Below are 12,531 nucleotides of genomic sequence, written 5' to 3'. Positions count from 1 at the left end.
ACAACATCCCACTAAACAGTCATAGCATATAAACCACATCAGAATACCTCTTGGATTTTACTTGTGAGTTAGCTTGCCACTTTGAAAAAACATGGTGGCTACTTAGTTTTAAAATGAGTGTGGTGGCTGAGTGTGCTGGCTCATTCCTATAATCCCAGCACTTTGGGAGGTCAGGGTGGGAGGATCGCTTGAGCCCAGAAGTTCAAGACCAGCCTGGGCAACATGGTGAGAGCCCATCTCTACAAAAAGTAAAAAATAAAATAAAACCAAACAAAAAAAACCCCACAAGAAACGAAACAAAATGAATGTAGCAACATCAGTTTAAATTAAAAAGCCTGGAAGTCCTTTGCCTCAGTACTTCATCTGAGTTGTGGTATATTTGCACAAATAAACAATATATGTCTAAAGATATTCACGCCAGCATTGTTTTTCATAGGAAATAACAAAATCCAATCAAACCAAGAAGCAACTCAAATGTATCAGTGAAGAAGTGATTAAATAAATGACAGTATATCCGTGCAGTGGACCACCACACAGGCATTAAAGAGAATAACGAAGCTATATATACAGAAAATTATGTGAAAAGTTACAGCAAGTATAAAGGTTACACACGTATGTTTGGTTATACAGGCATACCTTGTTTTATTGTGCTTTGTTTTATTGCACTTTGCAGATACTGCGCCTTTTTTTTTTTTTTTTTTAAACACATTTAAAGTTTGGGGCAGCCCTGCCTCCAGCAAGTTTATTGGTGCAATTTTCCCAACAGCATGCACTGCACTCACTTTGTGTCTCTGTGTCACATTTTAGTAATTCTTGCAAAATTTCAAACTTTTTAACATTATTATATATCTGTTATGGTGATCTGTGATGAGGGATCTTTGATGTTTTATTGTAATTGTTTTGGGGTGCCATGAACCATACCCATTAGATGGTAAACTTAATTGACGAATGTGCATGCTCTGACTGCTCTACCCACCAGTCCTTCACCCATCTCTCTCCCTCTCCTCGTGCCTCGCTATTCCCTGAGACACAACAATACTGACATAAGGCCAATTAATAACCCTTCAATGGCCTCTAAATGTTCAAGTGAAAGGGAGAATCACACGTTTCTCACTTGAAATCAAAAGCTAGGCTGGCCACGGTGGCTCATCCCTATAATCCCAGCACTTAGGGAGGCTGAGGCGGGTGGATCACCAGAGGTCAAGAGTTCGAGACCAGCCTGGCTAACATGGTGAAACCCTGTCTCTACTAAAAATACAAAAATTAGCCAGGCAGACGCACCTGTAATCCCAGCTACTCGGGAGGCTGAGACAGGAGAATCACTTGAACCCTGGAGGTGGAGGCTGCAGTGAGCTGAGATTGCGCCACTGCATTCCAGCCTGGGCAACAGAGCAAGACTCCACCTCAAAAAAAAGAAAGAAATAAAAAGCTAGAAATAATTAAGCTTAGTGAGGAAGGCATGTCAAAGGCCAAGACAGGTCAAAAATTAGGCATCTTGTGATAAACAGTTAGCTAAGTTATGAATGAAAAGGAAAAGTTCTTGAAAGAAACTAAAAGTGCTACTCCAGTGAACACACAAAAGATAAGGAAGCCAAACAGTCTTATTAGTGATATGGAGAAAGTTTTAGTGGTCTGGATAGAAGACTAAACCAGCCACAACGTATTTTAAGCCAAAGCCTAATTGAGAGTAAGGCCCTGAACTCTCTTCTGTTTTATGAAGGTTGAGAGAAGTGAGGAAGCTGCAGAAGAAAAGTTGGAAGCTAGCAGAGGTTGGTTCATGAGGTTTAAGGAAAGAAGTCATCTCCATAACAAAAAATCAGCAAGTACTGATGGAGAACTCCAACAAGTTATTCGTGAGATCCAGCTGAGATCACTGATGAAGGTGGCTACATTAAACAACAGATCTTTTTTTTTTTTTTTTTTTTTTTTTTGAGATGGCATCTCACTCTGTCGCCCAGGCTGGAGTGCAGTGGCGCGATCTCGGCTCACTGCAAGCTCCACCTCCCAGGTTCACGCCATTCTCCTGCCTCAGCCTCCTGAGTAGCTGGGACTACAGGCGCCCACCACCATGTCCAGCTAATTTTTTTTGTATTTTGAGTAGAGACGGGGTTTCACCGTGTTAACCAGGATGGTCTCAATCTCCTGACCTTGTGATCCGCCCGCCTCGGCCTCCCAAAGTGTTGGGATTACAGGCGTGAGCCACCACGCCTGGCCAAACAACAGATTTTTAATGTAAATGAAACAGGCTTCTATTAGAAGAAGACGCCACCTAGGACTTTCATAGCTAGAGAAGATAAGTCAAGGCCTGGCTTCGAAGAAAAGGCTGTCTCTCTTGTTAGGGGCTAATGCAGCTGATGACTTGAAGTTGAAGCCAATGCTCATGGACCATTCTGAAAATCCTAGGGCCCTTAAGAATCATGCTAAATCTACTCTGCCTGTGTTCTGTAAGTGGAACAACAAAGCCTAGATGACAGCACATCTGTTTACAGCGTGATTTTTCGTGTCTGCTAACACAGTATCCAGTCTGCAGCCCATGGACAAGGAGTAATTTGAACTTTTAAGTCTTATTTAAGAAATAAATTTCATAAGGCTAAAGATTCCATAAGTTGTGATTCCTCTGATGGATCTGGTGAAAATAAAATGAAAACCTCCTAGAAAGAATTCACCATTCTAGACGCCCTTAAGAGCATTCATGATTCATGGGAGGAGGTCAAAAGAACAACATTAACAGAAGTTTGGGAGAAGTTAATTCCAAACTTCATGGATCACTTGGAGGGGTTTAAAACCTCAGTGAGGGAGTAACTGCAGATATGGTGGAAACAGCAAGAGAACTGGAAGTGTAGCCTGCAGAAGTGACTGAATTCCTACAATGTCATGATAAAACTTGAATGGATAAGGAGTTGCTTCTTAATGGATGAGCAAAGAAAGTGGTTTCTTGAGATGGAATCTACTATTGGTGGAGATCCTGTGAACATCGTTGACATGACAACAAACGATTTAGAATATTTCATACATTTAGTTGACAAAGCAGCAGCAGGGTTTGAGGTCTGACTCCAATTTTGAAAGTTCTACCATGAGTAAAATGCTATCAAACAGCATTGCATGATACAGAGAAATCTTTTGTAAAAGGAAGAGTCGGATGATGTGGCAAACTTCACTGTTGCCTTCTTGTAAGAAACTGCCAGACACCCCAGCCTTCAGCAATCACCCCCCTGATGAATCAGCAGCCATCAACATCAAGGCAACACCCTCCACCAGCAAAAAGATTACAACTTGCTAAACGCTCAGATGATTGTTAGCATTTTGTATCAATAAAGTATTTTCTATTGAAGTATGTACATTTTTTAGACATAATGCTATTGCATACTTAATAGACTATGGTATAGTGTAGACATAACTTTTGTATGTACTAGGAAACCAAAAAATTAATGTGACTCACTTTATTGTGATATTCACTTAATTGTAGTGGTCTGGAACCAAACCTGCAATATCTCTGAAGTAGGCCTGTATCCTATTTGGATTACCTTAAAAAGGATCTTATTTTTCTTGAACAAAACATAATAAACTTAACAGTGGTTACCTCTGGAGAATAGTACCAGGACATTGAGTTGAAAGGAATTTTAATAATACTCTGTATTGTTTGAGTTTTTAACTATGAGAATTTATTACTTTCATAATAAAAAGTAACTAGAAATAAAATAGCCATATATTTCTGGAGTTATAATGGTGAAGAGAACAGTTCCAAGAAACCACTAGAATGTTCCAAGGTGCCTCTAATTTTAACTCATGAGGTAAACACTGCTCAAATATCTTCAGTGAAATGTTATTTTTATTTTTAATTTTTAAATTTTTTTTGAGACAGAATCTTGTTCTGTCGCCCAGGCTGGGGTACAGTGGTACGATCTCGGCTCACTGCAACCTCTGCCTTCTGGGCTCAAGTGATTCTCTTGCCTCAACCTCCCTAGTAGCTAGGATTACAGGTGTGCACTAACACACCCGGCTAATTTTTGTATTTTTAGTAGAGACGGCATTTCATCATGTTGTCCAGGCTGGTCTCGAACTCCTGACCTCAAGTGATCCACCCGCCTTGGCCTCCAAAAGTGCTGGGATTACAGGCACGAGCCACTGTGCCAAACCTGAAATGCTGTTTTTAGTACGTTAAAAGTGTAAATTAGCAATTACAAAAATTTATACTAAGACAATATTGACGTTCATGGAAAAAGAATTTAAAAATTCAAAGGAAGTGCTTAGACGGTAAAATATCTAAATCATCTAGCATGCAGAATCAAGCAAAGATATTGTAAGAAAGTGACTTTACTTTTTCCAGATGTTTTGTTAAATGATGCTGTCTCCCCTGGGCTCATTCTGCCCGGATTGTTGCCAAAAATGGACTTCCTGCTTTTCCTTTCCTTTCCTCTGTTAGAGCCAGATGCATTTAGAGTTGACAGTCCTGTTCCCATAAAATGAAAATAAATAAGCCAAAAACTACAAGCAAGGCAACTCAACATTTTCCATCCCCGTTAATGTTTATTTTGAAGTCCTACTACTCCCTTGGAACCTAGTACAGAAACCCTACTAGCAGTTTTTGTTCTGTTAATAATAGCACTGTAGGCAATTAAAGCAAAGTTTTACAAATCTCTATAGGCAAATGCAACAAGAACTGCATGCTTATCGTAGAATGACCACAAAATCACACACACACTTAGCTGATTGTGCATCAGAAAGAGTTTGAAAAACTGCAGTTTGAAAAACTGCATGGAAAGAAGGTGCTGTGGCTAGAAATCATCAGGGGCTAATTATTTAATTTGGAGAGATGAAGGAATGGTTATTCCTTGAGTTTTAGTGTCATGTTGTCTAGGTTCAATTCCTACTGGTATTAGCCTTGACTTAACACCTCCTTCTTTGTTCCTCAGTTTCCTTATCTACAAAATGTGTGTAATGATAGGAACTCGCTCATAGGGTTAGTCTGAAGATTAAATGGGAAATATGGCGATAATGATGTTGCATGGCTTCTCTTTCTCACTCCTGGTCTAACCACTCCCTGGATCCTTCATGCCTGGCACAGTGCCTGGTGCAGAGCAGGAACTGAATACATATTTGCTGAATGAGGAAATGAATGCACACCACATAGACCTGGCTCCAATGTAAAAAGAGCGAGCTGAAGGCAGCAGTGAAGCCAGAATTGCCTTCAAATTGTTCCCACTGTCATAATTGTACTTTTGGAGAGTAATTCCCTAAGCTGAAGCAGCATTCAGGAGGTCCTTTTTCAGATGATAACACACCTTCCAAGAACGTCATCAGAGACAAGATAGAATGGCATTTAAGAGCACACACTTTGGAGTGAGACAGCTGGGTTTAAAATCTGTTCTTAGCAGGGCAACCTCACACAAGATACTTAACCTCTCTCTACATCACTCCCTCATCCATAAATGGGCTGTGGTTAGGAATAAACAAGATAATAGAGTAGTGTGTCTTGTTCAGGGAAGTGCTCAGTTCATAGTAGCTTTTATTATAGCTTAACGTGGGGCTTTTAAGGTGTTTTTTCTCCTCCAAAGTATTCACAATAGCAAACATGCACAAACTTAGACTATTGAGTTCTCATGCCTTGATCTTAATATTTGTGTACATTTTACTCTTGACACGATTACTTAATAATGGATTTTCTCCCAAGTAAAACTGATGAGGGGGCTGGGGGGAGGGGCTCTGTTCATTCTGGAGTTTTGCATGTATCCTGCCACATGTCAATATCTTCTACCACTATGTGGGTATCTCAGTGAAGAGCCTGGTTATTCTTTTGGGATGGGGAGGGGAAGAATGTAAACAAGGGCTGAGTGATCAAAAAAGGGGAAGGATTTTGAATTGTGAGAAGGAGTCCAGAAAAATAATGAAGAAGCAACAAAGAACCTTCAACTACCCTGTTGGCTCACTTACCAATAACGACATTTCCAGAAAACTGGGATTACAGGTGTGCACCACTACACCTGGCTAAGTTTTGTATTTTTAGTAGAGACGCATTTCCCCATGTTGTCCAGGCTGATCTCAAACTCCTGACCTCAAGTGATCCACTCGCCATGTTCCAGACGATGTGCTAATCACACTAGATACTTTATTGCTAATTTTTACAGCAATCCTTTAGGTTAGGACTGTTACACCCCTTTTATAGATAGGGAATCCCAGGTGCAGAGCAGCTATCATACATAACTGTTCAAGTCAAGGTCATGGAGAGACAGAGCTGGGATTTAAATCCACACGGTTAGCCTGGTGGCTGCCTCCCTTCCTCAGCTGAGTCTCTAGTTAATTTTAGGGTCTTCCTTTCATCTGTGTTTTCCCTTACGATTGTGAATGAGAAAGCTTATTTTAGATATAGATGTTGGAACATCTGACGTGACTAAAGCTTCAAGACAGAAGTTTGAGCAGAAGCCATCTAGGTATTTAGGAATAAACCAACTCCAGAACCAGATGCAGTGGTGCACACCAGTAGTCCCAGCGACTTGGGAGGCTGAGGCAGGAGAATCACTTGAGCCAGGAGTCTGAGGCCAACCTGGGCAACTTAGCAAGACTCTGTCTCTAAAAAGAAAAAAAATACTTAAAAAAAAAGAATAAATTGACTCCAGTGCATATGATGGCATCTTCCTTCAGAAATCCTAATTTGTCTGGAAGCTTTGAAATCAACTCCCTAACTAGACAAGCGATGTACAGTCATTAGCCACAAAACAACATTTAGGTCAATGGACCACGTATATGATGGTGGTCCCATTTAAGATTGTACTGGAGCTGAAAAATTCCTGTCACCTTCTGCTGTCCTAACATGATAGCATAACACATTACTCAAGTGTTCGTGATTAGATTGGTGTAAACAAATCTGCTGCACTGCCAGTCATATAGAAGTCTAGTACATACAATTATGTACAGAACATACTTGATAATAATAAATATGTTACTGGTTTATATATTGACTATACTATACTTTTTATCATTATTTTAGAGTATACTCCTTCTACATTAGTGTGTGTGTATATATATATAAAACAGCCTCAGGCAGGTCCTTCAGGAAGTATTCCAGAAGAAAGCATTGTTATCACAGGAGATGACAGCTCCATGCTTGTTATTGTCCCTGAAGACCTTCAGTAGGACAAGATGTGGAAGTGGAAGACACTGATATTGGTGACTTGACTCTGTGTAGACTGAGGCTTATGTGGGTGCTTGTATCTCAGTTTTTAGTAAAAACATTTAAAAAGTAAAAAAAAAAATAAAATGAAGTAAAAAATTAAAAATAGAGAAAATCTTATAGAATAAAGAAAGAAAATGTCTTTGGCTAGAGTCACAGAATGGAAAAAAAAAAAAAAAAAAAAAAAGAAAGAAAGAAAATGGCTGGGTACGATGGCTCATGCCTGTATTTCCAGTACTTTGGGAGGCCTAGGCAGATCAGTCCAGGAGATCAGCCTGGGCAACATAGTGAGACCCTTGTCTCTTAAAAAAAAAAAAAAAAATTAGCCAGGTATTGGTGGCACGTGCCTGTAGTCCCAGCTACTCAGAAGACTAGGGTGGGAGGATCACTTGAGCCCAGGAGTTCAAGGTTACAGTGAGCCATGATTCCACCACTGCACTCCAGCCTGGATGACAGAGGAAGGCCAGGTCTCTAATTAAAAAAGAAAAATAAAAAAAGAAAGAAAATATTTTTATACAATTATACAATGTGTGTGTGTTTTAAGCTAAGTGTGATTACAAAACAGTCAAAAAGTTAAAAAAATAAAAATTTATAAAATAAAAAGTTACAGTAAGCTAAGGTTAATTTATTTTTGAAGAAAAATTTTTTATTTATAAATGTAGTGTAACCTAGTGTAGAGTGTTTATAAAGTTGATAGTCATGTACAGTAATGTCCCAAGTCTTCACATTCACTCACCGACCCACCTAGAGCAACTTCCAGGCCTGCAAGCTTCATTCATGATAAGTGCCCTATACAGATGTACCATTTTAAATCTTTCATGTCATAGTTTTACTGTACCTTGTCTTTTTAGGTATGTTTGCATGCACAAATACTTCTCATTGTGTTACACTTACCTACAGTATTCAGTACAGTAACATGCTGTACAGGCTGGTAGCCTAGGAGCAATCGGCTCCACCATCTAGCCTAGGTGTGTAGTAGGCTACACTGCAGCTTTGTCTAAGTTCACTCTATGATGTTTCGCAACGACCAAATAATCTAATGAAGCATTTCTCAGAATGTCTCTCTATGATTAAGTGATGCGTTAGTGTAAATATAATCAGTGCTAGGCTTTCTTCTGGATGCTTTTCCGGACACATCAGAGGATTCAACATATTGGCACTGCTAAAATCAGGAGAGAAGCTGAGACTGGGGACAGTCCGAGAGCCACTCAGGGTCACACGGTTACTTTTCCTTCCTGAGTGCCTTGCCTGCCATGCTCTGCAGGGTACAGCTGGGCCTCATCTTACCCAGTCACTGTAGGCCCAAAAAGCTGTCTTCACTGATTTTGCAAGATTTTGGGAGGCACCGAGGGTAATTAAGTTTCAGTGAACAGGGCTACCTCTCAATGGTGTGTTGGTTGATATTCTCCTGAAAGCTCTGTTCCGAGCCCTCTCATTTCCTGAAATGCATCCCTTTGCCCTCCAAGATGTTCCAACCTGCAGCACTACTGTGGATCTGAGTAACCCAGAACAGCCATGGGGGACGGCCAAGGCTCTCTGTGGGGAATGGCAACATTCAGTGCCAGGGACCCACACCCAGCTAGCCCAGAGCTGTCCAAGGCAGCAGGGTTCTACTTTTGTCATTCAAATGGCTTGTTAGCAAACCACTATTTGATGAACAAAGCTTGTCTCTCAGTGCTGAGAAAATGACAGTGTGTATCCAGGGAATGGACTGACATTTGCAAGGCTCTCTCCATGTGGCTCCTTCAGTGTAGGAATAAAAATGAACCCTGGAAGTCACAGAATCTTCCGGTCAAGCCTCACCATGGAATCCCTGGGCGCCTGCTCTGTGGGCTGTGTGGTGGATTCAAAGGAGAATGAGGCAAAATCCCCCTCAGAATCAGACTTCCAGATCATCTGGCTCTGCCTGCTCCTGACTTGCCTGCCTTAGAAACCCAGGGACCAGGACCTCCCAGTGCCTTCCAAATGTAAATCCCTGGTAGAGAGGCCTGAGACTGGGTATGTTAATCAAGAGACCTGGGTGATTCTGGAGATTTCAGCAAATGTAGTAAATAAGGATTCTAGTAAACTCCACTTTTGAGTGACAAAGGCTCAAAGAGAAGATTTGCCTTGGCCAAATCACAGAGTGTGGTAGCCAAGAGCCCAGGTCTCGACCCATGATCTTATCTGATGATCTTGTCACCACTGAATAATTTTTCTCTTACAGAGTTGTACTCTTTTAAGCTATGGGTATGTCAAGGTATACAGAGCAGTATAATGGACATTGGAGACTCAGAATGAGAGTGGGAGGGAGGTGAGGGATGAAAAACTACCTGTTGGGTACGACTTACACGACTTGGGTGACAGGTGCACTAAAATCCCAGACTTCATCACTATACAATTCATCCATGTAACCAGAAACTATTTGTACCACTAAAGCTGTCAAAATAAAAAAACTCAAAATAAAAGAACAAGGTTGTACTCCTAACTGTGGAACAATTGCGTATCTAGGAAGTACCCAAAAATACGCCCATAAATGAAGGAGCTCCAGAAAGGAGATGTCACAATGAGTTGAGAAGTCTCAGATACTTTACAAGGACCCCGTCCTTGGAATTTGGAACGGGGCCAAGGGGGGAAGGCAGGCCAGGCAAGGTTGAGAACACTCTGAGCAACGGCCTGGCACTAGAAAGACGGCAGTGTAGCTAGGTCCCTGAGGAGAGCGGGGGATGCAGGGGAGCTTGTGGGAAGATATTGGAAACTAGGTAGGTGGGGTCATAAAATAAAAATACCATATCCTTTTTTTTTTTCCTATTAGAAGGAGAAAAAAAACCCCAGGACAATAGAAGTACTAAATGCAACTGAGAAACAAACCCTAAGAGAAAGCAGGTCAAAAAAACTCAACTACTTCCATAGTGTGGTGCAAAGAGCAGTCCTGGGAGCTGCCAGGAGATCTGGCTCTTGCCCTGCCACTGAACTAGCTTCTGATGGTAGGAAAGTTCCTTCCTTTCTGTGGGCCTCATACCACATGATTGTTGAGTGCCTCATTGCAATGAAGGGTTTTTTTTTTTTTTTTTTGCATATGGTTTGTAAGAAGGGACTTAGGATGACGAAAGGTGACATATGCTGAAATTGATAATGTAGCAAAATTAAAATGAATGGCATAGGAACATGAGCAATTTATTTTCCTCATGTGCATCAAACACATGATTATGACAAGAAATATTTAGAAGGTATTATAACAATAATTCTGGCAATCCAATTTAGCTATTTTGAGACAGGAAATAAAATTGGGGAAAAAATGTAAAAAATTTCATTTTTCTAAAGAAAACGAAAATACACTATACCTATGAAGAAATGTACGCTATGTGAACACTTTTAAAAAATAACATACTTGGAATTTTTAAAATAAGCCGAACAACCACATGCTTAGAAGCTCTACCAAATGACCTCTTGGTCCTTCCACGATTCTCTACTGGCACAGAGACTTTGTCTTCCACACTGACTTCAAATATCTTTGGGAATCTGTGCTCCTTATTTACTCAGTGCTTGAGAAGAACAGACAAAGCCAGTGGAAGGGTCCGAGTGTGGCATTCGCTGCATTTATAAAGAATAAGAGCTGCAGTGGGTATGATTCTTGAACAGAGTGGCGCTCATCCTTGTTCCTGCAATGAAGGACGTGCCAGCCTCCAGGCTCTTTGACAGGTAAAGGGTTTTGCTCCATCAGAAAAAGATTTTTGCCAGTTGCAAATAATGGTAATATTGTACTTATATGCCACGAGGTCATGGTCTGTGAAATTAAACTTAAATGACCAGGTTCCTGCATTTCTTTGAAATCTTTGCTGGCCACTTATTGATTCATATCCTCCTCAACAGGATTTACTAGCAGACAAGCAGTAGCAGCTGCCAACAGTCTAAAAACAGTTTATAGGAGAAAACTTACAATTAAAATGATTTTAAAATCATGACATATATGATTTTTTATATCATTAAATAATATGACGTTTTTTAGTCTGGTGTGTGAAAAGGTCACTCACTATTACCTAACTGTGATTTAAAAAATTTAATTATTATTATTTTTTAGAGATGAGATCTTGCTATATGTGTTGCCCAGGCTGGACTTGAACTCCTAGACTCAAGCATTTCTTCTGCTCAGCCTCCCTGTTAGCTGGGACTACAGGCCCACACCACCACACCCAGTTTACCTAACTTTTAAATAGCCCAATGCCTCTGGCCCATTTGTCAGGCACAGTGTGAGACCGGGTGCTTAAGATATGCTCTGGGAGGCACCTGAGTTCAGCCCATCTTGAAAAGATGAGGGCAAGTCTATATACCCTGTTTACTAACATTTAGACTGATCCTCCTATCTCAGCCACTTTCCTGTTCTCAGAAATTTTATTCCAGAGGATCCTTTTTCCTAGTATGAGGAGATGAATTTTTCTGAGTTCCATGTACTTATGGACTTTCTTGTTTGTCTTCCACCCCCTGGTGCCCCATTTGTGGGACACATAATTGAGTATGCTCATTGAAAACAGCCGGAAACAAGAGAAGCCAGGCAGTATAACAGGTAAGGGCAGGACTTTGGAGACAGATAGGCTTCAGAGCCGTAGGTGTACCATTCATTAATTGAAAAGGACACTGTTTTTGGAAAGTGGTTCATCAGCCTAAGTCCACTGTATTTCTAAAAACGGTCAGTTGGGGGAAATCTCTTCTTCCACTTCAACCCCATCCTTGGTCCTTGTGGTTTGGGTGGGGCCTTGCTACCCAGTTCAGAGTGGAGCATGTGACATAGGCTCCAGACTATCAGAGCACTGCATCCCCCTGGAGACAGTGATTGGTTAAGGCTTGGGTAAAGGACCCAATGAGAAACAATGACACTTCTGCGGGAAGTTCTGGAGGAGACTCTTACACTGAAGCTGAAACTGAAGCATGTAGTGCTAGCCTGCTGCAGTCATCTTGCAACCAGAAGGGAATAAAGGTGAGAAAGCCAACATGATGGAGGAGGAATGAGAAATGAGGAGAGAGAAAGCATGTGCCTTGGTTAAGCATTACCTGAAACCTGTGTGTCTTCATTTTTAAGTACATGAGTCAATAAAGTTCCCTTTGCCACTTTCAAACCAAAGAATCTTGGCTGATATACTCTGAAATTTGGGGCAAATTACTTCATCTCTCTCAGACTTTATTTTAAAATGGAGATAATACTGCCTACCTTGTAGAATCATTATGAACAGTAAAGGAGATGTATGTAAACAGCACAAATCCTAGTACTTAAGTATTTAATACATTTTAGCAATGAGAAATTATGAGTATTATTATTTTTATAATTATTAACTATTATAAAAAGACATTGTGTGACCTGGAAAATGAATATTTTATGGTATTTTTCT

General features: G+C 40.5%; 1 protein-coding gene across 14 annotated transcripts in view; it reads right to left on the bottom strand.

Annotated features, from left to right (window-relative positions):
- PLCE1 (phospholipase C epsilon 1) overlaps positions 1-12,531 on the bottom strand; it is a 349,469-nt gene that overhangs the window by 30,648 nt on the left and 306,290 nt on the right. For all 14 annotated transcript variants that reach the window (XR_012417971.1, XR_012417972.1, XM_005565986.5 and 11 more), the window contains one exon: positions 4,319-4,450. Coding sequence is in view for 12 of the 14 variants with exons in the window: in XM_005565986.5 (XP_005566043.3) it covers positions 4,319-4,450 (132 nt within the window). In the remaining 2 variants the exon portion in view is untranslated. The remainder of the gene's footprint in view (positions 1-4,318; positions 4,451-12,531) is intronic.

Source organism: Macaca fascicularis, chromosome 9 (assembly GCF_037993035.2).
Source record: "Macaca fascicularis isolate 582-1 chromosome 9, T2T-MFA8v1.1".
NCBI lineage: Eukaryota > Metazoa > Chordata > Mammalia > Primates > Cercopithecidae > Macaca > Macaca fascicularis.
The sequence above is the reverse complement of the archived record's forward strand: the minus strand, read 5'-3'. Positions and strand labels throughout refer to the sequence as shown.